Below are 12,930 nucleotides of genomic sequence, written 5' to 3'. Positions count from 1 at the left end.
GTTTTTGTGAGCATCCATGTCATAATGTCAAAACTAGTCCACTGTTTCCAAATGTCACAGCAACCCTCCTTAGGCACAGTCAATCTAGGCACTTCAGCAGTCCTTAAATGGACTACTGGGACAGTACAATGACCTCAACACTACCTGGATTGACATAAAAACCTCAGATAGGTGTGTGGCTGGCATGACCATACACTGGGTGGTATGTGTGTGTGTCTGTCAGATTCTGCTTTGTTTACAGAGCCCCTGGCAAAGCAGTCAGCGTGGCAGCGGTGAGTTGTAGAGAAGTCTGAACGCCTGCTGTCTTCCATTATTTTATGTCCTTAACAGTGTTCAAAGGTATTTGAACAGATAATAGCACCCCCCACACCCTTTTCAGACCTCCTCCTGGAAGGGCAATGAATTTCACTCACACAACCTCTTCCCACCTTGGTGCTTGGAACAGCAGCTAGCATTAACTGCATGCAGGATGTGTCATTTTAAATCTCTGTTTCTTACACACAGACAGAGGAAGAGATTTTGGTCACTTGCCAGGAGCCTAACTTTAAAAGAGCAGCACCAGGAAAAATCAATTACTATGCTGTAAAAATAAAAACCAGCCTTTCCATGTTACACATCTAGTATATGCTCCAAGACTTACCTTTTGTGATTGGGTGTTACTGAGCAGGAAGCTGGCCAGTGAAAGCCCTGAATACAGGGAGAGACACACCTGGACTTTGACGTCCAAAAGAGAAGGCCTAGGGGCACGAGCACCCAGTGGGAACTTAAAAATGACATTATACATTGCCTGGATACTCAGCACTGGGCAGAAATTGGGATAAATTAGCAGATATAAATCATATTCAAGGTTTTGCCCATAATTTTGAAAGTTCTCCACAGGGCTGGGCCCTGGCAAGCTAAGATATTGTCCTGCTCTTTCTGTCCGTGACTGCTTAGAATTTCACGAGCTATGGAACCATCCCAGTCATGAGGGTGAAACATATGAGGGCAGGAAGCAGAACTTTCTCATCAGCTGGTCATGTCTATTTGGAATTCACTTCCATAACAGATCAGAATGGCAGCAAACTGCTCAATCTTCAGAGCAGAATGTACACTTCTTCAGTTTAGCAGTCCTGCAATCAAAATGCAACATAATGCCTCCTCCCAACCCCCCAAACATCCATTTGGAGTTAGAATGGAAAGAACTAGCGATTAGACTGCTTAATGGATTTTATAATTGCATAAGGTACTATGGAACTAAGCATGGGATAAATACCTAGATAGATTAGATTAGATTAGATTAGATTGGATAGACAGATAAAACCAATTAGACAGACTAACTCATCATTATCAAAGGCATGGTTTTCCCTCATATAACAAGTATACGGAAGTTATAATAAATTATACCTTCTATTTGTAGGTCTCTTTTGTATATTATAGGCTTGGGAAATTGCTTTAACTGTATGTTTTCCTTCTACCATTTCCAAATGCATTATGTTTCAAAACACTATAAAGATTGGTTAGAAAAACACAATCATTCAGTACAATTAAAACCTGCCTCTAGTGCACGATCTTCTCTGCAGTGCTGGTAAACAGTCAAGGCCCCGAGTTTATTGCAGAATTCCATGGAAATCAAGGCTGACAGCACAAGTTAGCTGATTATGACAGCAATGCTCACCTGTTTCTTTTTCTCTATCCCTCACTCCCAACCCACTGTCACTTCTTTAATGTAGCTAGAAATACTAGGTAAAAAGTCTCTGCCAAAAGGAACGAAGAAAGAGGAAGATGAGGAGAGAGAAACATATGGAGATAGGGAGGATGGGAAAACAGAAGAAAGCAGAGGTGGGAGAATAAAGAGGAGAGTTGTACAAGCAGCAGTGAAAAGAAAGTGTGAGGAAAGAGGGAGGGGAAAGGATGGAATGAAGAATGAAGGGGAGAGTCAGGAAGGAGAAAGTCACTGGAGCTTGGAAGTAAACCTGCACAGAATAAGGGGGAGGGGAGCAGAAAGGAAGTTTAACCTCCACCGCTGCTCTCTTTCCTGACTGTCCCCTAACTATAGCACATTATCAAAAAGAAACTGGCAAAATAGGAAGTAATACATTGCATACATAATAATCAGCAGATCTCAGTTTCGGTAGTTAAGGCAATCTCTGACTATTAGGGGTCAAAAGGAAACTTTCTTTGGGGTCAAGTTATCTCACATCTGCCTCCACAGGATTCCTATAACCATCCTCTGAAGGATCTGGTGTCAGTCACTGTCAGAGACAGGATACTGGACTAGCTGGACTTTGATTCTGATCTAGCATGACAGTTTCTGTTTTTCTATGACCTTCTCTTCCACCCCCCTTACTCTTTGCACTGTGTTGTTCATTTTGGGGGGGTTATGTCCAATTTAGGCCCTCATCCTAAAAAACACAAAGCAACCATGACTTGTACTATGAATAGTAGGTGTTCAATACCTCTGTAGATCAGCTGTGCTGAGCTGGGACCTGGGCTTTGTTTCATTTGTCTGTAAAGTGCCACACAAACTACAGTGATGTAGAAATAATAAATGAACACAAAAATAATAATGAGAGATGGGAAGGAGGAAAGCTGAAACCAGAGTGGGATTGGAAAAGGAGACGGGGATGGGAGTGAAGAAATGCGGTAAAAAAAGGAAGGAGGAAAGGAAAAGATTAAGATTTGGAGAAACTTAATAAAGGTTTTTAAAATTTCCTTTAGAGACAGGGAATTGGATTTTTTTTTTTAAAGGAAGAGTGGTTGCCTCTTTGTAAAATAAAAGAGTGGGGTTTTTCCAAGTCACAATTTAACATTCACCCAAGTTTAAAAGCATTAAACTTGATTTTTGTTTTAAAAAATGGTAGTTGGTGGAGATCTTGAGGAACATCCCGAACACTGTATTAGGTCAGGTTTTGAGACCTTTACTCATGAGGAGTAGTATTGAACAGATATTCCCATTCAAGTCAATTGGACTTTTTGTGGAGAAAGGTGTTACTCTGTATGAGTAAGGGTATCAGAATCACATCTATAATGTGCTTATGAAGGTAGAATCCTTTCAGGCCACACTGCAGAATGTATAAAAATATGCCAGTGAAACTGCCAGCACCTATCACAGAAACTGGCACTGAAGTACTGCAGCAATCCTGGCCCAGGGCCCTCCACTCCCCCCCCCCCCAACATATGAGTAAAAACCATATAAACCATCATAAAACTGAAAATAATTGTCAGGGATGGTGGGAAATTGCTCTGGAGTAGGTAAAATTCACAGAATCACATACTAGTCTTGGTGAGCACAGGAAAATGTGGAATTGCACCATTCCCACTCCTAGCCAAAGCTGCTGAGCTCAAGCAACACTCGCTGAGATAAAGGCTAGGAAAATAAGCACTCATTAGCATCATAAAATACAAATGAGGAGCAGAGAAAATCCATTAAAGAATGTAAAGTACCAGAAAGGTAAATGGCTTTATCAACCATGAACTCCTCTGCAAAACGAATGTGACAAAAATTCTTCTTGCTTTTCCGAATAGCTGTAATATCTCCACACTGCTCAAAGACTTCCTGAATAATTTCCTCCGTAGCATTTTCTGGTAAACCTCCAACAAACACAGTCTTACACCCAGGAGGTCTCTCTCTTGTGGAAGGTGGTGGAAGATCTAAGTAAAAACAAAAATCACACTGGAACACAAGGCTTTGTCTTTGCATTCATTCATCCCAATCATCCCCATAATCAATTTTATGCACTAAAAATTATTCTGAATAGCAATTTATTTGGGAGGGGATTGGGGTCAGGGGCAATTAAATATTTTAGGGATTGGCCAAAACTGGATCCCTGAATTGTCACTATTTCCAATTTTGATTGATAGTTTCACAGTAAAATCCCTGCCATTATGATTTGCTGTCCAGGTCAGATCCAGAAACCAAAGGGATCTATTTCCTTTGATTCAGTTGAAATCCCGCAAGAAAAATCTGTGAAATTTTGGATGAGAGGAACCTTAGTGCTGACATGACTTCAGACACAAACCCTAAACTCTAGTGTAAATTTGAGCTGAGTCTGAACTCAGCCACTTTGGCTCATCTCTAATTTTTTACACCACACCGACTCAAATCGATGGGTGATGAAAATCAGGCCACATTTGTTTAGGTGCCTGCATATGGACATGGGAGCCTAATTTCAGGCACTCAGGTCTGAAGATGTTACCCAGTCTTAGCATAATTTCATTTCTCTTTTGTAATACAGAAGCATAGCAAACAGCAAAACAGAGTGGGAAACACGATGACATGACAACATGATGAAAACCCTCTGCCGGTTATCTACTTTGTCCTGTTGCCAGATAATAGAACAGAGGCTAGAACAAGGGAAGCATAACCTAACAGCACACAGAATACTCATTTGGCATTGAAACATCACTGAATGAAGTGACTTTTTAAAAAAAAATTATCATCATTTACATGTAAATGAGCAAACTTAAATTTTTGGAGGCTGTATAAAAGATAGAGTGTACATTGTCATAATGTTTCACCTTGTTTATGTGTAGATTACTAGAGCACTTTTCAGGAAAAAAAACAGTTACAAGCCAACACTGATTAATATGAATTAGTTATTTGGCGCTTAAATACGGTGAGTGAGGTTAGTCTTTTAATTGTTTTTGAAACCCAGCCTGTTTGCTTAAACCATGGGCTAGGCACAGTACAGAGCAAAATTCTGTTTGCTTCGCTTTCCTTTTTCCCCATGGTGCTGGTGAAAGATGCCGACTGATGACCCTAGGAACTGAAGTCCTCCGATTTAGTCACAAGATTCTGCCTTGCCTTTATGCAGATGCTCAGTGGGACGAGTCTGTCTTTCATTTGCACAGCCCATGCAAGGGCCAGGAAGAAGGGAGCATAGGGACTGCTTCCTGGGGCAAACATGGTGCTCTTAAAGGGCAGGGAGATGGAACTATAGATTTGCCCTCTCTACATGTCAAGCCCCAGAACTGGCCACCAGCTTCGGACGATTATGCCGTGTGCCGTGACATTTCTCCTGTATCCTGGGGAGTTCCCAAGTGCTCTCTGCGGGCAGCTCAGCTCATCACCACTTACATCACTTACTACAGCCGGTGGGCAGTCTACCCCAGAAGAGGTACACAGTGGGTGACTGTTGTGCAAGCTTCCCCGTATTTCCTTACCAACCCACCTTCCCCACACTGCAGAGGAAGCTCCTCTAGGGGGTGAGGCAATAGGTCATGCTCATTTCATGCTCATTTCCATTGAAGTCTCTCTTCTGAGACTGTCGAAATTGGTGCCCCATTTGTATGCTGTTTTTGTGATGTGGACACCTGATGATGGGAACTAGACTAAGAGCACCACATTCAGTTCATAAGGGCCAGTGAATAACCATCCAACAGTGACAATTTTCCATTGCTACTGACTTGGGCTGGATTTGAATGAGTGACATAGAAATGAAAAAGAAATACAGAGGGGAATGGCTTATTAAAACTAAGTGAGACGTCCAGTCTCCTTCAGCTTTGTTAAATTAATCCACTTTCTTTTCTTACAAAACGTATTCCTATGTTTGCCCTTGTATTTGTAAAGATGAATGAACATATTCTAATATTCTATCACACTGCGACACATACATACAATTTGGTTGCAAACATTTTAGTTACCATTGCATATCCAAAATTATTCACTTTATTAAATCAGTTCTATTTCTTGCATATATGCCACTGTGGTTCCTTTTGTATTTATAAAGAAAATGTGCTCAAATATTGTTTGGCACCTAGAAACATTTTATGCAAAATATTAAGAAAACAAGATTGCCAAGCATTCTTTCTTCAGATCCACTTACTTGGGTTTGGAGGGAAGAGTGTACAGCTTTTGCAGTGAATTATTTCTTTGACTACAGGCACATCTGTTGGTGGTGGCGGCGGTACTAACCCCATGCCTGGTATCATCGGGTTAATTGGAGATATTCCAGTCATCATGCTGAGGCTTGGATCAAAGCCTGGTACACAGATTGAATCTGTAAATACATCACATAAAACCTTGGCTTATAAATCTTGAAACTACTTCTTGTTTCCATTTTCCTGCACAGACAGTTTTGCTCTAGGCTTTTTTTCTAGGTATCATTGGATTAAAAATGGAAAAAGAAAAAAAAAGAGCTGCATTTCAGCCAGCCATCCCACTGAAAACAAATTAAAACTATGCATAAAGGAGGAACTGTTATATAATTTAAAATATTAATATGACTGAGTGCAACACAGCACATTAAAGTGTAAAACCATGCACCATGAAGCTCTGTTATTATCTGGAATGCAATTTTCTGTTTTATAATGCCACTGTGTTGTTTACACTGCCTTCTGACCCAGAATGTGGGAAGAATATCATTTAACACTGATATGCCCTCTATATCCAATTGTCAGTTTTAACAAACTTGGTCTTCTCACATAAGTGACCTTGATTTATGAACACCATGGGAAAAGCTCCACTTCTAAGTGTGTTTTATATAAATCTGGCCTGACAAAAATTCCAAGTGTTTTTTCTTGGAAACTAAAGTTGCTACTGCACTTAATAAGGTCTTGTTTGAAGCTGAGAATCGATTTTTATTCTCTAGCTGGTATTTAGGTGGTTTAGTAAATTATCTTAAACACACTTATTATTAAATACATATTTATAATCCCCTTAAGTAAATTCATATGAAATGCATATTTGGCTTTCATATACCCCTCCCCATATCTCTTTGCCAAATATTACATACATATTGTTTAAGTCTGAAATGTTGTTGGATTTTATAGCACCAGAGCTGTGGCATCTTGAATTAGAATAAGCAGATGTTTTAGATTAACATGAAGTCAATTTTGTAAATTCTCAATAAATAAAACATTTTGAGAGAGCGATCTCTTTGTTGCCACAACACTGCTGCTATTTGATGTCATCAATTATTTAAAAGAAAAGTGAGTTACTTGGATTGTCCACAGGTTTTCTGCAGAGCTTTCTGGATAGCAATTGCAAAGTATTTAATGATGCATGCAAAGTCAGGAGTTAGTTCAGCAGCATGGGAGTTTGCTTTGAACAAAGAGAGAAACTGTCTTTTTTTGAGAGCACAAATTGGCAAATTTGAACTACACCTTGTTATGAGGCAGCATGATGATTGGTCCACACATAGACCCAAGAACCTGGAAATCCTCAATTGTAATCCTCGGTCCAGCACAGATATGCTCTGTGGCCCTGGGCAAGTGTACTAACTGCCCTGCAGCTCAGTCTCTGCATTTGTAAAACAAGTATAATAATACTTACCTACCTGCAAAGATTAACTCAAGCGTGTTTAGCACTTTGTAGGTGTAAAGAATGCTACAAGTGCTAAATATGATCTCTGAATATTTGCTGAAATACCAGTAATCGTCTTTTACCAAATTCACATAACAAAAAAAAAAAACACAAAAAAACAAAATGCTTTGGTTCAGAACCGCTATGCCAGTAGAAATACTCTCTAGTTCTGCTGCACACTCCCGATTGCCCCTACACTGACTATGTTCTGCTTTCAAGCCATTCTGTTTCATAGCAAGCGCACAGCAAGCAAGAATTTGCTCTAGGCTTATTGAAGACTAGTATTAATGAAAGCTCATGATATTACATTACTTTTTTCTAATAACTGGGCTTATGAAAAAGGATTTGCTCTGGGTGTGATTTTTTTTCTTTTTCTTTTTAATATAGAGGCATGTGCATTGCTTCCAGATTATGCTTTGAAACTCCACAGCTGTCATTTCTTTCATGGGAGCCAGTGGCTGCCATATTAAACATTCATGTTTCTGGAGTGCTGTGAGATAAACTCAGAGGTGAAAGGGCGGGATGCAATTCACACGAGTCCTTAGGCGATTCTAATTTTCTCACTTGCATTTTTAAAAGTCACACTGCTGACAGTCATAGCAGGCCATGATCTCCCAAAGGCAGCCTGCGGTGGACAGAAGCCCATCCTTACAACTTGCTACCAGAAGTGCCTGGATAGTTCCATCACAAACAAAAAGTAACATTGCATAGTACTGAATGTGATAACTTCTATCACATTATACCCAGATAGGTAACTATATACAGCATCCACAGCAAGGCCACCACATTCTGAAAGATGCAGGGAATCAGACAAAGTTCTCCATGCTGCTTATGCATCTCTCAGGGGATTTCTAGAAGCCAGTGGAAAACACTACCATCTGGTTGTACTCACGTAGGATGTATAAAGGATGCACAGGGCCAATATTTCTGTGATATACTTCAACATGCCCTGGCATCTCTGTCTCCAGATAGGTGCATGTGATGAGACAGAGGCATAGTCAGGAGCTCCTGAAAACTAATTTCACTTCTCCCAGGGCCTGATCCAAAGCTCAATGAAGTTAATGAAAGACTCATGTTGAACCTCCAAAAGGAAAATAAAATGTTCTACTTTAAAACCAGTTTAACAAATACACAGTGTCTCTTTCTCACATGGGCTACGGTATCTCTTTGGCCACAGTAACAGATTTCCCAAACCTTAGGTTTTGCCATTCTATTTTCAACTAGATTAAGCTCTCCCAACCAATCTATCTATTACAAGATAGGAATGTTTTTCTTCTTGTGTTTAACATTTTGTTTCACTTCCACCAGAACACATTACTAAAAATTAGACCTTTTCAAAAAATGGATAATCAAAGACAGTATTATGGAGATAATGAGTTCTTCAAAGCACTTCTATCTTACAGCACCTCCTCAGTCTTTCCTGGATTCAGTTTCAGCCATATGGTCTTTATTCAGCTGGTAATCTTGAACCAGGCTCTTGGACAGTTTGGTGGTGTTTGAATCTAACGAGAAGATGACAAGCATCAACTGTGTACTGATGACAGCTCCTTGTAAAACTCCACAGGTGAGGGGCCTGAGGGCTGTAAATCAGTGCCCAAGTTGATTCTGTGCATGCAGATTGAAAGGAATGAATGAAGTCATCTAAGCACAGTGTCACTTACTTCTGCCACAGCTCCGATGGGATTCAGCACCATTCCATGTTTAAGCATAGAGGTTTTGCGTAGGAGTTCAGCAATATGAATTTGGATATATAGCCCTTGTCTATGGGCAGGAAATGATCATCCATTAGTGTTGACAGTGTGGTCTGTTTCATATCCTGGCATGATACCTATTTGGATAGGTCCGGGACACTAGAGTTATCTAATTATCAAGTTATCTATGGAAATGAACCTTGTTGAGCTTTTCAATTAGCTTGTTCAGTCTTCAGAAACAGACATATTGATAGGAATATATGGCATGGTAAAGAAAATGAGAAATAACCCAGAACATATATCTGTTGTTGGCAGATGTATTTTGATACATAATCATCTAGATATTACAGTCATGGGTATGCTACAAATGCCACACACAGATAAATTATCCATATCACTATATCACACATCTAAAAGGTAAAGATTTTATAGTTTAGATTTATATTTTTAGAACTATTTTTAGAGGGATATAGATAGCCATACTGAGATACATTTTCTGAATTGTTGAAACTAAAATTATCTACATTAACAATGTGATATAAATATGGATTTAACAATGTGGATTACAGAAAAAAGATGACATATATTAAATACATTCATAAAATTACTAAACCAAGTTAAGAATGTGCAAACATATTATGCTTAACTTTGAACCCATGTGAACATTGTAGATAAGTAATGAACACTATCACGTATGGGTCCACTTGCACAGTGTTGGTTTAGTAGATGCCCTGAGCGGTAATATTTTCAGGGCCATGTTCTGCCTATCTATAACAAAACAAGAGTAACTTCCTGATTCATCTAATAAGTGATCTGCTAGACAGAACAATGGCAACTTTTGAAGAACAAACAAAAGACTTATATTAAAAATGGAACTTAAAGAGACAGAGAAGAGAAATGTTCTTCCCATACATTTAAAGCAGCTCTGAAAAGCTCACTTTTTCAATAAGGAGATACAGAGACAAAAAAAAAAACCAACAACCCACATTAAATCTCAGGCTCTGAAAAAAGGAGTAGACAGATAAAATCCTTTTGAAAGAACTACTCTCTAATATAATGCACAGGAGGGGGACAACCCCTTTTGCTAATGCAACTGTTGAGGTGTGAGCAATCGAATGTTCCCATTCCATGCTGCTTTCTGTCCTTGCCTGCCAACTCTTGCTGTCCAAGTGGTCTTCAGCTCTGCCAAATTAAATGGTTGCTTCACTAACAAGTGCTCACAATTCTGCCATCTGTGATTTTGGGGGAAGTGCTCCATCCACAACATCATGCCACTTCTTTTCTGCCAGTTGTTGCCATGCTGTGCTGTAGCCAGTTACGTATTTCCTCAATAAGGGCATCTTTGCTTCTTAAGGACGTAACTGTGTTCTTCTGCTGCTAATACTTAGCCACCTGATGTGCATTTCGTTTGGCGTGTCCCTGCCACTGCCTCTGTGGTGTTATATAACAGCTGCCAAGACATATCTTTGTTTAATTAATAAGGGCACTGATTTGTACCAACACTAATTTGTCCATGTATACGTGCATGCTTGGAAGGGTTCTTACCTTGAGTGTGCTTGTGCCTGAAGTACTTTGATATCTTCTCCTTCCCCCTTATGTGCATGTCAGTGGTGAAAACAGTTAAATAGTCTTTTCTGTTGCCCCCAGAATGATGAGCAACCCAATTAGGAAAGCGGTCACTGGGGAGCAGATCAATGGCAATGATAATTTTACATCTAAGAAAAATATTCTACCTTTGCTTTAGTAGAAAGACAAAAATAAAGACATCCAGATCCAGCAATCCAGTTGCCAAACAACATGTACTGTGGTTATTAGCAGGATCTAGGCAGCTGCTAGTACTAAATGCAGTGGGACATGCACTGACTTCACCTCACAGGCTACGATACTGCCACTGTGCAAAGCTCATTATATTCATGCTTTTGCAGAAAAAAAACCCCAAAAAACCAAAAGGGTTGTTACTCATAGAGGGAGAAGTTCTGGAACCAAGAAATCTGATAATACAATGGAGCCACCTTTGTTGATTATTCTGAAAATTAATGTTGAACCAATTTCTGAAAGTGAAAATTGGAGTTACCCTGGAAAAAGGTAAGTAGAATGCTGTGTTTGCTGCTTTTCAAGTAACAACAGATACTAGCAGTGCTATTCATCATGTGATAATGGTGGAGAATCTTAGAGTCACTTCCTTTTAGCACTGAGCAAGAAGCCTTATTAGAATCAGAAAAACTGTATTATCCCTAAAACTTCTTTGTGTCTATTTCACTGTAGAGCTTCTACTCAAAACTTTCCCCCAGTCTTTCCTACTGTCTGGCTAGTATGCATACCTCAGTCCCCCTTTTTCTGTATAAGCAAGTAAACATGAAATGGACCACAATTTATAGATCCAGATGAATCGCTGGTTTCTGTGCATCCTGATCTTGTCATCTTTTGGCCTTGAGGAGGGTTTTAATTCACTTGGATTATCAAACCCCATAGGTGCAGTAATAGGGTTCTGATGAGTATGTTTTGGACTTTTCTCAACAGGGCTATCTGCCTTCACCAATGAAGTGCCTTGAGTCATGTGGTAATTGTTGTCACCAGATCACATAACAGTGGAAGGATTTTGGTGTGCAGCTATGTTCAGATAACAGAGGGTATTTTCCAATACATTTCCTCATCCAGTTTTTAATTGGTATGGGGTGTCCTGGTAAACTTCCAGAGGCATTCCAAGTAATAGAGAAAAAAGCCTTAAACCTCTTCAGTTTGGTATCTCTCAGCCTCACATCTTTTAGCAGAGCCACGCAGGACAAAGATTTCTCTCTAAAGTTGGCAGCACAGCTCTGATCTGTCAACAGATAACCAGCTGAACTATGCTTGCTCCAGTGATTGACATGGGACTTACCCTATACCTCATCATGTGGTCTTTTCTCTGTAGGATTCTCTTAGGAAACTATACTTTCTCCACCAGTCCGTTCCCCAAAAGGAACTGGAAATAAAATGCCTGAAATTATACAATACCCCTCAAGCTTAGAATTTACTGCTGGCAAGATGCAGCCCATTGAGCTTATTCTCAAATAAGTTTGTTAGTCTCAAAGGTGCCACAAGTGCTCCTGTTCTTTTAGCCCATTGTCAGTGACTACTATTTCTTCCAGTATGCTAAAATGAGAACAAATGTATTTTAACTTTTCTACAAACAGCCAATGGTTACCAGATGGGTATGCCTTTTCTCCACCCAGCACGAGTGCTATCTTTTTCTAAGGTTATTTAGGTAATGCTGTGGGTATGAGAGATTGTAAGAATTGTGTCTTTCTGGTTCTATGTCTTTGCAAGTTCCTCTTCTATTGATGTTCACAATATGTATCAAGCCCCACAAGCCTGAAACACGCACTCACCAGAAAAGATAAGGGGAGACTTATCAGTGCATGGCTGATAAGTGTATGAGACATTAGATTATATGGTTGTCTTTGTACATTGTTTTTGTCTACATCTACTCTTGTCACTTGCAAAACACAATTAAAAGTGGCACTACTCTATTTTTTTAAATTTAGGTCTCGATCTTATATAAACTCCACAACTAAGTGCAACCATCCCAAAGGTTTGGATGCCTTTGACATACATTTGAAAACACAAGAACGTCCATTTTGGAAAGTTAAGATTTTAAGCTGTATTAGCAAGAAAAGTTTAAACAAGAAATAAGAGTGTGGCTTTCTTCTTTACAATGTATTGTGAATGGGGACCACATTGTTAAAGCACTTCAGGAAGTGGCTTTGCCCATGTGGCATGCTTTGCACTATGTCTCAATCTTTCAGTTCATGTGTTTCTGGAAGGTAAATGGCAAGAACAGAACACGATTGCAACCACCAAAAATATTGTGGATTTTCTCCTCCAATGCTTTGAAAATCCTGTTTAGCTAATGGGAAAAAAACAGTCCAAAACCCTCAAACCACCCACCTGATCAATGATGTATCTATTCAGTGC

General features: G+C 39.5%; 1 protein-coding gene across 3 annotated transcripts in view; it reads right to left on the bottom strand.

The window, feature by feature from the left end:
- The window catches only part of ENOX1 (ecto-NOX disulfide-thiol exchanger 1), a 504,797-nt gene that overhangs the window by 146,977 nt on the left and 344,890 nt on the right, over window positions 1-12,930 (bottom strand). For all 3 annotated transcript variants that reach the window (XM_038386734.2, XM_038386735.2, XM_043504538.1), the window contains 2 exons: window positions 5,808-5,981; window positions 3,427-3,633 (listed from right to left, as the gene is read on the bottom strand). In XM_038386734.2, the coding sequence (XP_038242662.1) occupies window positions 3,427-3,633; window positions 5,808-5,981 (381 nt within the window). The remainder of the gene's footprint in view (window positions 1-3,426; window positions 3,634-5,807; window positions 5,982-12,930) is intronic.

The sequence above is a fragment of the Dermochelys coriacea genome, chromosome 1 (assembly GCF_009764565.3).
Source record: "Dermochelys coriacea isolate rDerCor1 chromosome 1, rDerCor1.pri.v4, whole genome shotgun sequence".
Classification (NCBI taxonomy): domain Eukaryota; kingdom Metazoa; phylum Chordata; order Testudines; family Dermochelyidae; genus Dermochelys; species Dermochelys coriacea.
Note: the sequence above shows the minus strand (reverse complement) of the source record. Positions and strands in the feature narration are given on the sequence as shown.